General features: G+C 49.6%; 1 protein-coding gene across 16 annotated transcripts; it reads left to right on the forward strand.

The window, feature by feature from the left end:
- Positions 1-1,814: 1,814 nt before the first annotated feature.
- CES3 (carboxylesterase 3) lies at positions 1,815-15,011 on the forward strand. Of its 16 annotated transcripts, none has more exons than XM_086349576.1 (13): positions 1,815-1,919; positions 3,023-3,227; positions 3,314-3,470; positions 3,622-3,755; positions 4,214-4,367; positions 4,475-4,579; positions 5,464-5,565; positions 5,923-6,060; positions 11,338-11,418; positions 12,691-12,838; positions 13,870-14,019; positions 14,171-14,249; positions 14,361-15,011. In XM_086349576.1, exons 1-13 carry the CDS (start codon positions 1,838-1,840, stop codon positions 14,554-14,556), a joined length of 1,731 nt encoding a protein of 576 aa, XP_086205702.1. In that variant the 5' UTR covers positions 1,815-1,837; the 3' UTR covers positions 14,557-15,011. The 16 variants fall into 16 exon arrangements, 12 of the variants coding, with proteins under 12 accessions (XP_086205702.1, XP_086205703.1, XP_086205708.1 ...); XM_086349577.1 differs by having other exon boundaries at positions 3,332-3,470; XM_086349582.1 differs by having other exon boundaries at positions 3,023-3,081; positions 3,332-3,470.
- The last annotated feature ends 1,597 nt before the right edge of the window (positions 15,012-16,608 follow it).

Below are 16,608 nucleotides of genomic sequence, written 5' to 3' on the forward strand. Positions count from 1 at the left end.
ACACAGCTGACACGTGGCAGAGCCAGGATCTCAGGGCAGGAGGGCTGGCTCTGAAATCACGTTGCTTCAGATTTGAAGTCACGTTGCTTCAGATTTGAAGTCATGTTGATTTGAGTTGCTACAAGGAGTCTTCCTGCCCCATTTCCTCCATCATCCCTGCCCAGGAGTCTCAGGCCCAGTGGAGGGTAGTGCCCTGCCTCCACCGCTGCCACGTGAGGCCACTTCCAGAGAGTCAGCCTATCTGAGAGTTATCCCCAGCATACACCCTGGGGATCCTCAGCCCACAGGCCCCTCAGCAGGGCTGCTCGGGCCCAAGGCATCATCCAACCACCATGAAAAAGAGCTTGTCTGTTTTTCAAAACATTAAACACAGAACTACTACCAGCAGTTCCATTCCCAGCTCTACAGCCAAGAGAAACGAAAACATAGGACCGCACAGGAACTCATAAACAAATGTTTACAACAGTGTAATTCATAAGAGTCAAAAGGAGGAAACAACCCAAATGCCCTTCAATGAATGAATGGGTAGAAAAAATGTTGCTGCACCCACAGTGAAATATTATTTGACCATAAAAAGTAAGTACTGATATGTGCTACACCCTAGATGAAACTCCAAAACATCATGCTGAGGGAGAGAAGCCAGATACTAAATGTCACATATCATATGATTGCTTTAATGTGATACATCCAGAATAGGTAAATCTATGGAGTCAGAGAGCAGATTAATGGTTATTGGCTCCTCAGGGGATGGGGTTATTGGCATGGAAGGTGAAGGGGTAGGAGTGGGAATGGAGAGTGACTGTTTAATGGGTAGGATATATTGCTGGGGTAATGAAAGAATTTTGTAACTAGAAAGATTGCACGAAATCGCAAATACACTAAATGCCACTGAATTGTATACTTTATAATGGTTCATTGTAATGTGAATTTGGTGGTGGTTTAGTTGCTAAGTCGTGTCCGACTCTTGAGACTCCATAAACTGTAGCCTGCCAGGCTCCTCTGTCCTTGGGATTCTCCAGGCAAAAATAGTGGAGTGGGTGCCATTTCCTTCTCCAGGGGATCTTCCCAACCCAGGAATCAAACCCAGGTCTCCTGCCTTGCAGGCAGATTCTTTACCGACTGAGCTACAAGGGAAGACTCGATTTTTTTTAAAAAAGGGACTTCCCTGGTGGTCCAGTGGTTAAGAGTCTGCCTTCCAATGAGGGAGATGAGGGTTCAATCCCTGGTGGGGGAACTAAGATCCCACATACCTCCAGGGATCTAAGCCTGAGCACCCCCAACTCCTGAGCCAGGAGATCTTGCTTGCACAACAAAGACCTGATGCAGCCAAAAATAAATAAATTTTTTTTTTAAAGGGGGCGTCAACCCCAGTTCCCTCTACCCTGCTGCAGAGCTCAGGTGCCCCTCCAGCAGGTAGGACCAGACAGTGGCCCCCACCCCAGTGAGCTGGTTCACTCAGAGCAGGACTGGCACCGGGGTCATGTCCACTATTCACTCAGGTAGGTGATATGTGTGTCTTGCAGTGAGTGTACAAAGTGTTCTGGAAGTCTTGGTGTCAGGAGAGCTGGAACTTGAACCCAGGGTTGTAGAGCACCTTCCCTTGCCTAGGGCTGTCATATCACCCAGGCTCCTGCTGGCAGGGCTGCTCTCCCAGCCCCACCTCCCTCCTCCCCCAACCTGGGTGCTAGACTCTGGGTCTTTGGACTGGCCACCAGTCAGGTTGGGGCGGTCTGCTGAGGCTTTCCTAACAACCGTTTAGAGATTGGCTGTGCCAAAGGGCAGGGACATTGTTCTACCTTCCACCACTTCTGCCCACAGTTGAGTGTGAGTAAGAAGCATGGGCACAGTGGTAAGAACCGGGTCCAGGGCCCTGGTCGGGGTGGCCTGTCTGCTCCTGGCATTCTCTGCTACAGACACTGGTAAGACACACCCACAGGGCCTGCAGAGGTGGGAGCTTCTGGGTTGGTGGGAGGACTTGGAGGAAGGGGCAAGAGTTGGGTAGGGACAGGGAAGGTGGGCAGCCTGCTCAGAGAAGGAGCCCTCTGTTCTGTTCAGTTGTTCACCGGAATGCCAAGGGTTGAACATCCTCTCTGGGCAGGGGCAACCATCCGGGTAATGCTACCCACCTCTTTTTTTTATTATGATAAAACATACAAAACATAAAATTTACCATTTTGACCATTTTTAAGTGCAATTTGTCATGTTTTTAAGAGTTCCTAGGATTTCATTTAATCAGTAAGACACAGACATAGAAATGATTATCATGAGAAAGAAAGTTTACTTGCCATTCCCTAGAAACAGGGCCACTCAGGGAAGCAGGGGTCCCTCAGGAGGCAGAGGAAATGAGCAGGGTGGGGAGGGATGTGGATGAGAGCTTTCATTGTTTCCTGTGGGAGGAACAGGTGAGACAGGCAGAGTAGGTCTGGGTTAGCTCACTGGAATGGTTTCAGTAGGTTCTGGGGCACGGGGCTGTCCCTAGTTGTCCGGGACTTGGCCTTGCATTGATTAGGGCAGGTGGTTAGTTGCCAGGAGCATGAGGGTGCCCAGAGGTGGCGGGGGCCGGGGGCATGGCCTCTGGATGGACTGTGAAGGGCACATGTCTCAGTGAGTGGTTTACCATCTCTAAGAACTGGCTAGCCCTGGGAGGGCAAGGCCAGCGAGCCAGATGTCAAATTATCAGAACAGAAAAACCAAAAAGATAAGGTTGTCACACCTTATTCAGCAGGTGAGAGTTAAGAGAGGGCAAGTGGCCGGCCCAAGCCCACCACCCACTGCCCACCTGGCAGGTCTGTGGGTCGCAGGGTAGTTTAGCTTGATCACTAGGGGGAACTGACTCAATCTGGAGGAGAGGTGGGGAGAGGACTTAGGTGGTAGTCACAAGACCCGTTTCACAGGCAGGCTGGGGCAGTTCATCAGAGTGTTCAGAACCCGGCCTGGCAGAGGAGGTGCTCAGAGAGCAGACTAGTGGGTCCATCTGCCACCCCATGCACACTCACCCACAGCCCCTCTGTCCTGCCCTCAGGGCCGGGGGTCACTCAGCCTGAAGCGGACACACCCCTGGGCCGTGTGCGAGGCCGGCAGGTGGGCGTGAAGGGCACAGACCGTCTTGTGAATGTCTTCTTGGGCATCCCATTCGCCCAGCCACCCCTGGGGCCCCACCGGTTCTCGGCCCCGCGCCCAGCGGAGTCTTGGGAGGGCGTGCGAGATGCCAGTAGGGCCCACGCCGTGTGAGTAGCCCCGCGGAGGTGGGCAGGCAGGCAGGTGGCAGGGGTCCAGCTACCTGGGCTGGTGGGGCTGACCCATTGGCCCTCAGGCTCCTCCTCCACCACAGGTGCCCACAGGATCTGGAGAGAATGAACAACAGCAGATTTATGCTGGATGGAAAGCACCAGACCTTCCCCATTTCGGAGGACTGCCTGATCCTCAACATATACAGCCCGGCTGAGGCCCCCTCGGGGGCAGGAAGGCCAGTGAGCTGCCTAGAGGGCCCTGTCCACCCAGCCAGTGCGGCCAGGCTTGATTTCTCCCCACCCCCGCTTCGAAAGTGCCCCAGGAGTCCCCAGAAGGCCCTGAGCCAGTCAATGGGCAGCCGCAATCACTGACCCACGGCCATCTCTGCAGGTCATGGTGTGGTTCCACGGGGGCTCTCTCGTGACTGGCACCGCCACCTCCCACGATGGGTCTGCCCTGGCCGCCTATGGGGACGTGGTTGTGGTCACAGTCCAGTACCGCCTGGGCTTCCTTGGCTTTTTCAGGTGAGGCAGCAGGCCTGGCGGAGGTCAGTGACTGCATAGGGTGAGGGTCCGGAACTCGAAGCGAGACCAGGTCCCAGGCAAGCAGGGTGCTGGGCCGAGAAGAGTCAGCTGAGGCTCCACTCCCTTGGGGGAGGGGCTCAGCCAAAGCCAGGGTTTGACTTGGGCCTTTGGGCACAAGACTTTGGCTCCTGGCCTGTGGGTCAACAGAGTCTGTAGGGTCAAGGAACAACACATTCCAGAAGCCGCTGGAGAGCCAAAGCTGGCGGGTTGCCCAGCCAGGCCCACCCATCCCACATACTGGGAATCTGGCTACTGGGCATCGCCCATAGCCAGGCCAGATTGAGGAGCAAGGGAAGGTGGGGCATCCCAGGGGCTGATTCAGAGCAAAACTTCAGAGGCTGAGGAAGATCTGTCAAGGGATCCAACCGGCCCTAACCACTGCCCCACCCAACTGCCAGCACTGGAGACAAGCACGCTCCTGGCAACTGGGGCTTCCTCGACGTCGTGGCTGCTCTGCGCTGGGTGCAGGGGAACATCACCCCCTTTGGGGGTGACTTCAACTCTGTCACCATCTTTGGTGAATCTAGCGGGGCCTCTGTCGTCTCTGCCCTGGTGAGTCACCCCAGGGAGGGAGCCAGCATTGGTATCTCCTGTGGTCCCAGACCTCCCGGATCTTCTGCCCTCCTCTGACAGCCATCTGTCCTCCACACTGCCCTCAGGTCCTGTCCCCGCTGGCTGCAGGGCTGTTCCACAGAGCTATAGCACAGAGTGGAATCATCACCATACCGGGGTTACTGGATCCTAACCCCTGGCTCCTGGCTCAGGTCTGCATTTCTTTCACTCTCTCACCCCATGTACACCTGCCCTATGCTTGCTGTTGGAGTCCCAGGGCGGAGGTGTTAACCAGTAGCCAGCTCCTTGCTGGCAGAGAGGGACACACTAGGCTGAAGGAAACACATGACCAGTGAGAACTCAGGGAAAACCGCCAGAGCTCCTAGGGTGTGACATGGTCCCTGAAGTCATCCCTCCAGCCTCACGGGCTACCTGACCCTGCTCCAGCCTCAGCACCAACCACGGTCCCCTCCCTGCCAGAGTAGCGCACACATGACTCCCTCCCCACCTAAACCCTCTCTCCTTTCCTTGTGTGCCTGCATACTAAATCACTTCAGTTGTGTCCAACCCTTTGGGACCCTGTGGCCTATAGCCCACCAGACTCCTCTGTCCATGGCAGTCTCCAGGCAAGAATACTGGAGTGGGTTGCTGTACCCTCCTCCAGGGGATCTTCCCAGACTTAGGGATTGAACCTACATCTCTCACATCCCCTGCGCTGGCAGACAAGTTCTTTATAACTAGCATCACCTCCTTCCCTTACTTCATAAAACTTTTTTGAGCCCACTGACTCTGGGACTAGAGTTAATTAGATAATGACACTGTTCTCACAGGGGTAGAGGGGACCCAGACACACACATACACACACAGATAGTGACAGTAATGACTTAATGGGGGACATATGGAGTGCCTGGGGACCACCCAAGCTGGTGGGCAAGGAAAGCTTATCTGAGTTGGTGGTGGATCTCTGGCCAGTGTCAAGGTCCTGTCTCTTACATCATTGACCCGTTTCTCCTACAAATTTGTCCTCTGTGGGAGGCAGAGGGCTGGAAGTGGGCACTGATGGGCGAGAGGGAGTCAAGACACTTTTCTTTCCCAGACCCTCGCAGAATCCTTGGCCTGCAACTCTGACTCCTCGGCTGAGATGGTGCAGTGCCTTCGGCAGAAGACGATCAAGGAGATGATCCTCGCCTACAAGTCGGTATGCTCACTTCTTGGGGAATGGCAGTGGGCAGTGACACAGAGGGGATTCTGTCCAGTGCCTGCAGCAGCAGAGGGCCAATCATCAGTGTAGGGTGAGGCAGCTACCCAGGAGGCGAAGGGTCTGGGGGCATGAAGAGGGGGGCCACCCCAGTCCTGAGGGTCTTCTAGCAAAGAAGACGGCTTAAAAGCATCATGGGCCTGGTCTCCCAACTCCCTCCAGTCTTCTCACCTTGGTGATCTCATCCCCTCTCTTCTCCTTAAGGCTCAGCCACCCAGGCAGGCAGCCAAGGCATCTCTAGGGTCCCATCTGTTGAGGGCCTGACTGGGAGGCTCTCTGCTTTGTTTTCTCCTGTAGAAAAAAATAGCTTCGTACAACATCGACGGCACCTTCTTTCCCAAGAGCGCTGAGGAGCTCCTGAGGGAGAGGCAGTTCCCCTCTGTGCCCTTCCTCTTCGGTTTCAACAACCATGAGTTTGGCTGGCTCATCCCCAGGGTGAGTGTGCCCTTCAAGGCCCTCCCTGCCCCATGTGGTTCTCTCCCACCCCGACATCATCTCCATGTGCTGTGAGCTCAGACCCTTCTGTCTCATAGGTGAGGAAGCAGAGGCTGACCCAGTTTCATTTTCTCAAAGCAAATATTTCCTTCTTAGGGACCACATTTTTATACTTTCTAGGAAGTACTGATCCATGGCATATTCCTGCCTTGGTGTCTGGTTTATGAATCAGGCTCTATGAGACTAGTTTGTGTGACTCTGTACCTGAGAGACCAAGCCCCCAAGATTCCCAGGTTTCTGACAATGTCAAGTCACTGGGAGACATCATGGCCCACGTGCCTTCCAGTCCTTTTCAGGTGCACAGAACACCCCACACAGTGTCACCGTCATACCTTCCTTCTAAGCATCTTCTCATATTTCATTCTCACTCTCCCACCCATCTTCACAATGAATGAATTTAATGCCTGCAAAACCTTCCACAAAGAAAGGGTCGTCTCATAATTTTCCTTCATTTCATTGCTTAGGCAGCTTCTCAATTTAATCACTGAAGCTAATATTGCAGTGAATGTCTTCATGTCCACAGCTTTGTCCTTTGACTTATTTCCTTGGATTTAATTCCCAGGGGGACATTTGGGTGCTTGTTAGATGAAAGCCTTAAGCAATGTTGACACTCACTGAAGTTTGTAGGAGTTTACAGTCCAGGTGTGTGTGTGTGTGTAATAGCAGAAGAGTGCCCTGAACTCTGGTAGGCAGCCTTGCCCCCACACTTGCAACATTGAATTGTGAGTGTTAAGTGAAAGACAGCCGACTTGGCTGGCTCCCAAGACATAGGCAAACCTGTCTGGTGTGGAATGCTGTGCCCAGGACTTTGTAGCTAAAGATATTTCTCAGGTTGGTGACTCAGCGGGCTGCTCACCCCATCACTAGTGCAGGCGTTCCTTCCACTCTCCATAGGAGCACAACCATAACATTTTCAGCCAACTAGATGTTTACTAAGTATCCACGGCGAAAGCTTTAGCCATGAAAAGTAATCTGTATTCCTAATGGAAACCTCTCCACTTCTTACATGTTGCTATTGGTACCGCACTTTCTGAAATTACTTCACTGATTCAAGCTGCCACCAGCAATGTCTACAGGTTTTTTGTTTTGTTTTGTTTCATTTCGTTTGACTGCTATGAGGCTTGGGGGATCTTAGTTCCCGGATTAGGAATCAAACCCAGGCCCCTTGTGGTGGAAGCACAGAGTCCTAACCACTTGATCACCAGTGAAGTCCCTGGAATCTACAGGCTTTCTTGCAACCTTACCAGCATTTGCAGAGCACAATTTTTTAAATGTCAACTTTTAAAAAATATAATTTACATAGCATAAAAGTTACCTCTTTAAAGTGTACAATTCAGTGGTTCTTAGTATACTCACAAAGCTGTGCAGCCATCACCATATCTTATTCCAGAACATTTGCTTCACCATCACACAGAAAGAAGCCCATACCCATTTAGCTGTCACTTCCCATCCCTCCCCATGGCCCCCACCCCAGCACTTGGCAATCATGAATCTACTATCTATCTCTGATCTACTCTCTGTCAAATCTATGGATTTGCCTCTTCTGGACATTTCATATAATAGAATCATACACTACTTGGGGTTTTGTGTCTGACTTCTTTCACCTAATATAATGTTTTCAAGGGCCGTCTATGTTGTAGTGGATATCAGTACTTCCCTCTTTTTTATGGCTGAATAGTTCAGTGTATGGGAGAAGGCAATGGCACCCCACTCCAGTACTCTTGCCTGGAAAATCCCATGGATGGAGGAGCCTGGTAGGCTGCAGTCTGTGGGGTCGCTAAGAGTTGGACACGACTGAGCGACTTCACTTTCACTTTCCACTTTCATGTATTGGAGAAGGAAATGGCAATCCACTCTAGTGTTCTTGCCTGGAGAATCCCATGGACGGAGAAGCCTGGTGGGCTGCAGTCCATGGGGTCGCACAGAGTCGGACACGACTGAAGCGACTTAGTAGTAGTAGTAGTTCAGTGTATGGATACACCACATTTGTTTATCCATTCATCAGTTGATAGACAGTTGGGTTGTTTCCACCTTTTTGGCTCTTATGGATTCCCCTGCTATGAACGTTTGTGTACCAGTTTTTGTGCAAATATATGCCTTAATTGGTCTTGGTTATATACTCAGGGATGGAACCAGTGGGTCATGGATTAAGTCTATGCTTAATCATTTCAGGAACTGCTGAAGTATTTTTCAAAGTAGCTGCACCACTTTATATTCCCACCAGCAGTGTGTAAGGATTTCAATTATTCCACATGCTTGCCAATGCTTGTTAATATCTTTTGTTTTGATTGTAGTCATCCCAGTGGGTGTGAAGTGGTATCTCATTGTGGTTTTGAGTTGCACTTCCCTAGTGACTAAAATGGTGAACATCTTTTCATGTGCTTATCAGCCATTTTAATATTTCCTTTGGAGAACTGTCTTCTGTTTTGCCCATTTTTAAATTGAATTATTTGTCTTTTTATTGTTGAGTTGTAAAATTTTTCATATATTCCAGGTATATGATTTTCAAATATTTTTCCCATTCTGTGGATTGTATTTTCACGTTGTTGACAGTATCCTTTGCCACACAATTAAAAAAAAATTGATGAAGTTTATCTGTTCTTCTGTTGTTTGCCCTTTTTTTTTTTGTCATACCTAAGAAATGATTGCTAAATCCAAGGTCATAAAGGTTTACCTCTATGATTACTTCTCAGAATTTTATAGTTTTAGCTGTTATATTTAGGTCTAGATTCATTTCAAGTTAATTTTTGTATATGGTGTGAGCTAGGGCTCTTTTGCACATGGTATCTTCTTGTCCCTGCATGATCTGTTGAAAAAAACTATTATTTTCTTATTGAACTGTCTTGGTGCCCTTATTGAAAATCAGCTGGTCATGAATGAAGGAGTTTATTTCTGGACTTTGAATTCTACTTTATTCATTTATCCTTATGCCACTGCCATAGTATCTTGATTACAGCAGTATTATAGTAAGTTTTAAAATTGGGAAGTGTGAATTCCTCAACTCTGTTCTTCTTTTTCAAGATTGCTATATTATTTTGTCAGAGTTGCCATAACAAAGAACCACAATCTGAGTGGCTTAAACAATGGACATTAAGTGTCTCACAGTCCTAGAGGCTACAAGTCTGAAATCAAGATGTTAGCAAGATTGGTTCCTTCTAAGTGTTGTGAGAGAGAATCCATGCCTCTTTTTAATGTTTCCGTTGGCCTCGTGTATTCCTTGGCTTAAAGATGGCGTTCTCTCTCTGGCTTTCCCTCTGACCTATCTATCTCTGTGCAAATTCCCCCTTTTACAAGGACACCAGACATACTAGACAGTGCTCTGTGCTCAGTTGCTTCTGACTCTTTGTGACACCATGGACTGTAGCCTGTCAGGCTCCTTTGTCCATGGGATTTCCCAGGGAAGAGTACTGGAGTAGGTTGCCATTTCCTTCTCCAGGGGATTTTCCTGACTCAGGGATTGAACATGCGACTCTTGTGTCTCCTGCATTGCAGGCAGATTCTTTACCCACTGCGCCATCAGGGAAGCTGATACTAGACTAGAGCCCACCCTAATGATTACCTCTGTAATCAACTGAACTTGACTAATGGCCTCATCTTTACACAAGATCACATTCTGAGGTACTGGGGATTATGACTCCACGTATATTTATGTGGAGACACAATCAGTCCATAATTGTTTAGCTATTCTGAGTCCCTTGCACTCCCATGTGAATCGTGGTTGGCTTGTCCATTCCTGAAAAGAAAAAAAAAAAGCAACTGAGATTCTGATTGGATCACACTGAATCTCTAGTTCAATTTAGGAAGTATTGTCATTTTAACAATATTAAGTCTTTCAATCCATGAACATGGAACATCTTCACATTTAGTTAAGTCTTCTTTAATTTCTCTCAATTATGTCTTCTAGTTTTTAATGTACAGTCTTGTACTTCCCTTATTAAATTTATTCCTAAGTATTTTATTCTTTTCAATGCTATTGTAAATGGAATTGTTTTCTTCATGTCACCTTCAGATTATTCATTGCTAGTGTATAGGAGCAATTGGGATATTGATCTTGTAGAACAACTGTTTAAAAAGTTTTGCTACTTTAGCTTCTGTGGCCTTTAGTTTAGTACCTTAATTCCTAGTGAAGATTAACGTCTCCTCTTGGGTATACACTTTTTGTGTTTGTTTATCTGTGAATTTTTTGTTCCTGCCACTACAAAGATTAGCCAAGAGTCTGGGAGCCATGAAAATAACTTTAACAACTTTAACCTTTCTATTCTGCTTACTCTGTCAAGGCCTTTATGCATTAACCCAGTTCACATAACAATCCCATGAGGTAAGATATTGTCCCTCCTTTTACAGATTAAAAGGGGCTTCCCTCATAGCTCAGTATTCTTGGGCTTCCCTTGTGGCTCAGCTAGTAAAGAATTCGCCTGAAATGTGGGAGACCTGGGTTCGATTCCTGGGTTGGGAAGATCCCCTAGAGAAGGGAAAGGTTACCCAGTCCAGTACTCTGGCCTGGAGAATTCCATGGACTTATGCAGTCCATGGGGTCGCAAAGAGTCAGACATGACTGAGCAACTGTTACTCACTTACAGATTAAGAAACTGTGACATAGAGAGTTTAAGTAACTGGTTCATGTTATGTACCTAGTAAGTAGTGGAGCTGGGACTTAAACCAGAGACCCAGCTTTTAAAACTGTAACATGCAAAGCCAACATTTTTTGAATTATTTATTTTATTTCTATTATTTATTTGGCTGTGTCAGGTCTTAGCTGCGCCATGCGAACTCTTAGTTGCAGCATGTGGGTTCCCTGACCAGGGATCGAACCTAGGCCCCCTGCATGGAAAGCAGGGTCTCGGTCACCAGACCACCAGAGAAGTTCCTGAAGTCAACATTTAATTTTAAAGACAACATTTGAACTTTCTTTGTAACCCCTGCTACAGGACCTGGGGGTCTTGATGTTATTCTATGAAAATATTGAACAAATTCCGAGACTGCTGCTAAGCCCTTGCTTGTTGTATTTGGTGCTTTTCCCTCCCTCCTGAATTAGAAGTTTATTTTTAGGGAGGTCTTCAGGCTAGTGGGTTTGGCCACACTTGGCTCCATAATGGGCTCATGGTCACAGGGCTGTGAACACTGGCCTGCTCCAAGCTGGGAGCTGGCTGGGAAGGTGAGGGTGAGGGGCATGGGCCGTGATGAGGCTGCACTAAGAGGGCCTTGGTGTCTCCACAGGGCTGGGGTTTCCTGGATAAGATGGATCAACTGAGCCTGGAGGACATGCTGGCCATCCTGAGGCCCTCCTTGACCAATATGGTGAGAAAAAGGCAGGAAAGGGTAGTCCAGTGGGGCTGAACCCGACACAGTCTCTACCCCCTACCCTCCAACACCCAGCTACCTACCTGCCACCAAGCCTGGGGGGCAACTGTTGGATTTTAGTTCTGTCTAGGAATCCCCTTGGACATGACACAACATGGTTCTCAGAGCAAGAGCATCACCACATCATTTTCATCACAGACTACCCGTAATGAGCACACACTCTCTGCCAGGGACTGTGCTGTGCTGAGCACTAGGACAGGCATTCAAATCCTCCAATCCTCATTACAACTTTGTGAAGCAGGGACTTTCATTATCCTCATGTTACAGATGAGGAAACTGAGGCTCAAGGCCTCGTGGTAGGTAAAGGGCAGAGGCAGAGCTTGTGCCAGCCATCTGATCCCAGAGCTTAAGATGGCACTGCCAGACCTGAAACCAGGTGGTGCATGCGTGCTAAGTTGCTTCAGTCCTGTCCGACTCTTTGCAACCCTATGGACTATAGCCCGCCAGGCTCCTCTGTCCCTGGGATCCTCCAGGCAAGAATACTGGAGTGGGTGCCATGCCCTCCTCCAGGGGCTCTTCCAGACCCAGGGATCGAATTCGCATCTCTTAAGTCTCCTGAATTGGCAGGCAGGTTCTTTACCACTAGCACCTCCTGGGATGCCTGAAACCTGGTGGATCTGGGGTCAAATCCTGACCCTGGCTGCTTGTCCACAGTTAACCTTCCATTTCTTCACTCATAAATAGGGATGCTACTTCCCACCCATGTGAGCTGTTTAAGAAAGATACTGGATGTTGTATTGGAAGAGTCTGGTATCCAGGAGGTGCTCAATCGATGTACAGTTCCTTCCTTTGAGACTCTCTAGTCCCTCCTTACTCACACAACCTCATCACTGCTCTCTGGAGCTGGGGGAAGTCCCATGATTCATTCTTCCACTAACTTCCTAGTAAACTTCAACTGAGTGCCTGCTCTAGGCCAGAACTCTGTGATTCACATAGGCTGCCAAACCACCTTACAGGGAGGAAGTGACTTTCAGAGAGGTTCAGCAACCTGTCTGAGGTCACACAGCCAAGCAATGATTGCAGAGTGAGCATTTAACTCCAGATTTGACCTCTTCCCACCCAGACATCATCTAGAACCCCCAAGGAAGGCAGGTGGCTAGCCTCCTGGCACATGAGCCTTGGGATATGAAAAACGCCAGACAGGAGGATGCAGGACTTCTTGGAAGGGTCTGCCATGGCTATGGGATCTGACAAGGCCTCTTGCCCCAGGATGTGCCCACTGAGGTGATGCCCACCATCATAAAGGAATACCTAGGCAGCAGCTCAGATGGACAAGCCAAGCGAGAGGCCTTCCAGGAATTGATAAGTGACATTATCATAACCTTACCCATGTTGCAATTTGCGAGAGACCTCCAAGGTAAGCCTATCACTGTCTAACCTGTCCCACCCTTCCCACTTGAGCCCAGGACCTGAGCTATCACAGGTGACACAGCCTCATGCTCCACTGCTTCCCCCACTCACCACTTCCTCTCCGGGATGCAGTGTTACAGCAATGAGAGGTGACTCTGGCAGGACACTCTGCAGAGGAGAAAACCAAGGCACAGAGAGATGCAGTGACCTGTCAGAGGTCACTCAGAAGGGCTTATCACCAATTCTCTGGGATTCAATTGACTCATGAGTGATTTTTCCTGCTTTCAGCCTTCCTCCTGGGAGAAAAGTCTTGTTTCCTCCAAGCTTCATGGCTCAGCAGTCCCTAACCTTTTTGGCGCCAGGGACTGTTTTCATGGAAGACAATTTTTCCACAGACCAGGAGTGGGAGGGGGATGGTTTCAGGATGACTCAAGCACATTACATTTATTGTGCACTTTATTTCTATTTATTATGATGTCACCTCCACCTCAGATCATTAGGCATTCGATCCTGGAGACTGTGGACCCCTGTTGTGGCTAAACCCTAACATAGTCCTAGAACAGTTCCGAGTTCCTGTCTTTGTGACCCCTTGGGCAGATACATAACCCTTCTGGGCTCATTTTCTCATTTCTAAATTGGCTATAGTGGGGGCTTCCCTGATGGTCCAGTGGCTAAGATTCCAGGCTCCCAGTGCAGGGGACCTGGGTTCTATCCCTGGTCGGGGGGAACTAACGATCCTACATGCCACAACAAGATTTGGTGCAGCCAAATAAATAAAAATTTAAAGAAATAAAATGGCAATCATAATGCATAATGATCTAACCCATAGGTTATTATGAAGATGAACTGAATGATGACACATAAAGCACATGGACTGGTGCTGAACATCCAGCAAGTACTCAGGAAAGGCTTGCTGTTCATCATTTTGTCATGATCACTATTATCACTGGTATTGGTGCTATGATGAGCCTGGCTTAGCAAAGATAGTACCTGATCAGGCTGTGGGTGACCATCTCTCATCCAGCCCTCTCTCCACAGACTCTGGGGTCTCCATCTTTTTCTATGAGTTCCAGCATCGACCCAGTTCTTTTGCGAAGATCAAGCCAGCCTGGGTGCAGGCTGATCATGGGGCTGAGTTGACCTTCATGTTCGGCGGTCCTTTCCTCACGGATGAGAGCTCCATGTTGGGTGAGGATGATGGACTGGTGATCCTTAGGTTTCTGGCTCCACCAGGGGAGGAGAGGGGCCTGCAGAAACAGAGGTTTCAGGTCAGCATAAGGGACCCTGGAGTCTCCTTCAGGACCCACCTGAACCTGATCCAAGTCTGTCCTTCCCACAGCCTTTCCAGAAGCCACAGAAGAGGAGAAGCAACTGAGCCTCACCATGATGGCCCAGTGGACCAACTTTGCCTGGACAGGGTGAGTAAGCAAACAGGCCTGCCTGGCTTTGGGCCTAGGACTACTTAGAGCTGCCTGCCTGGGAGCAATACAGGAGGCCTTGGTCTTCATTCATTCATTCCTCCCACCCAGGGACCCCAATGGCAAGGGGCTGCCTCTTTGGCCACCATTCAACCATGCGGAGGAATACCTGGAAATCAGCCTGGTGCCACGGGTCAACCAGAAGCCAAGGGAGGCCAGAATGCAGCTCTGGGAAGAGATACTTCCCACCAAGTTCGGGCAGTGGCAGCAGAAGCAGAAGGGCAAGAAGGTCCAGGAGGAACTCTGAGGCAGGCCCTGAGACTTCTGGGCTGGAGCTCAGCCCTAGGGGTGACCACATCCCAGGCGGGCAGCCTCCTTCTCTCCCTGCTGTGCTATGTGCTAAATCGCTTCAGTTGTGTCTCTTTTGCAACCCCATGGACTGTAGCCCACCAGGCTCCTCTGTCCCTGGGATTCTCTAGGCAAGAATACTAGAGCAGGTTGCCATGCCTTCCTCCAGGGGATGTTCCTGACCCAAGGATCAAAGCAGGGTCTCTTACATCTCCTGCATGGGGAGGGGGGTTCTTTACCTCTAGTGCCATCTAGGAAGCCCTCTCTCACTGCTAAGAGACTTTAACCCAAACCAGGCTGATGGGCAGTCATGTCTCTTAAAGCAGGGGTCCCCAACCTCCGGGATCTAATGCCTGATGATCTGAGGTGGGGCTGATGTCATAATAAAAGAAATAAAGTGAACAATAAATGTAATGCACTTGACTCATCCTGAAACCGTTCCCTCCTCCCTAGTCGATGGAAAAATTGTCTTCTACAAAACCAGTCGCTGGTGCCAAAAACATTGGGGACTGCTCGCTGCATTAGAGCATCAGCCCCTCTGTGACTCCTGTGAAATGTTGCCTGCTTCTCATGTAGGGGGATTTTTCCCAAACTTCCTCCTCTTCCCACTTGCTCCAAGGAAAGTTCCAGCTCATACCTCAAGCTCCGCAGAGGATCCTCCTCCGGAAGGCCTTCCCTGCCTTCTCTGGGCCTGGCCTGAGCTCTGTCCATGACAGTGTATCCCACTCTAGGCTGGCACTGCTGGTTTCAGTGTTCCTCTTCCCCTCTCAGAAGCTCTCTGAGACTGGAAATCAGCCTGACCCACTCTGCATCTCCCATACCAGTATCAGGCAGGACCTGGGGTTAAAGGATGCTTGCTGAGTGAGAGACTGAGAAAGTATGAGGATGGGGACTGTTGCATGTGAACCCAGGCCCTTTAGGCAGCAAAGCTCTGCTTAGTTCTGGACAAATGTTGTCCTCTCTGATCAGATGGGTGGGTGGACTCTGGTGGCAGAGACCTGGGGTTGGAGAGGGTGGGTCCTGCGGCTTCAGGGGATCCAGTGGACAACCGACCTCAGAGGCCTCTGACTAGGGCTGGGGGAGGTCCCTGTGTCCATGCTGCCCAGTCTTGGCCCTTGCACAAGACAGAGCAGAGTCCAGCAGGGCCAGGGCTCCCACCCTTGGACGTGAGATGCAAACTTCCCAGCCCTAGTACCTCACCCAGTTATGGCCTGCCTGGGCTCTTTCCTCTCCCGCCAGCTGAGGGAGACTGACTTCTGGGGTTGCACAGTTCTCAGAGCACCACCAGGACATGGGAGAACAGGCTGGGGGTGGGTGTCTGGACTAGTGCATCAGTCAAGCTGCTGTCACAGAGAGAAGACAAGGTCTGCCCTGTCAGGCAACAACAGGTGAAAAGCAGCCAGAGGTTTTTGAGTGGGGCACACATTTCTTTCTTTTGTTTGGTTTTGAGGATCAATATACCCTTCCCTTGAGACATCTGGATTTTAATACAAACACAATGACTTCCCTTCCCCCCACTATCTCGTCCCACCAACTTTGGTCCCACATATATCCTTCCTCAGTCAGACTAAGTTCCTGGCTGCTGCTGCTTGAATGAAAACTACTTGCAGTTGAGACCAATTCTGTTTTGTGCACGCATGCTAAGTCATTTTAATCATGTCCAGCTCTTTGTAACCCCGTGGACTGTAGCTCTCCACGTTCCTTTGTCCATGGGGTTCTCCTGGCAAGAATATTGCAGTGGGTTGCCATGCCCTCCTCCAGGGGATCTTCCGGACCCAGGGATCAAACCCATGTCTATTATGTCTCCTGCATTGGCAGGAGGATTCTTTACCACTTGTGTCACCTGGGAAGTTCTGTCTTGGGAAGTCCATTTAGGGCAGAAAAGAGTCATAAACCAGAGAGGTTCCAAATCATGCTGCTCGGCTACTCTAAAGCTGCCTGCCACCCTCAAAGCAAGTTCAAGCTCTTTACACAGCATTAAAGGCCTCCTTTTATCATCCCCATGTCCCCA

The sequence above is a fragment of the Bos grunniens genome, chromosome 18, assembly GCF_055505025.1.
Source record: "Bos grunniens cultivar Pamir isolate PY7600 chromosome 18, Bosgru_T2T1.0, whole genome shotgun sequence".
Taxonomy (NCBI): domain Eukaryota; kingdom Metazoa; phylum Chordata; class Mammalia; order Artiodactyla; family Bovidae; genus Bos; species Bos grunniens.

What these genes read in the sequence shown, in the direction of transcription:
- CES3 (XM_086349576.1), top strand. Translation starts at nt 1,838, where the DNA reads ATGGGCACAGTGGTAAGAACCGGGTCCAGGGCCCTGGTCGGGGTGGCC. An exon ending in TTGGCTGGCTCATCCCCAGG is followed by an intron (nt 6,061 to 11,337) that starts GTGAGTGTGCCC and finishes GTGTCTCCACAG; the next exon opens with GGCTGGGGTTTCCTGGATAA. An exon ending in ACCAACTTTGCCTGGACAGG is followed by an intron (nt 14,250 to 14,360) that starts GTGAGTAAGCAA and finishes CCTCCCACCCAG; the next exon opens with GGACCCCAATGGCAAGGGGC.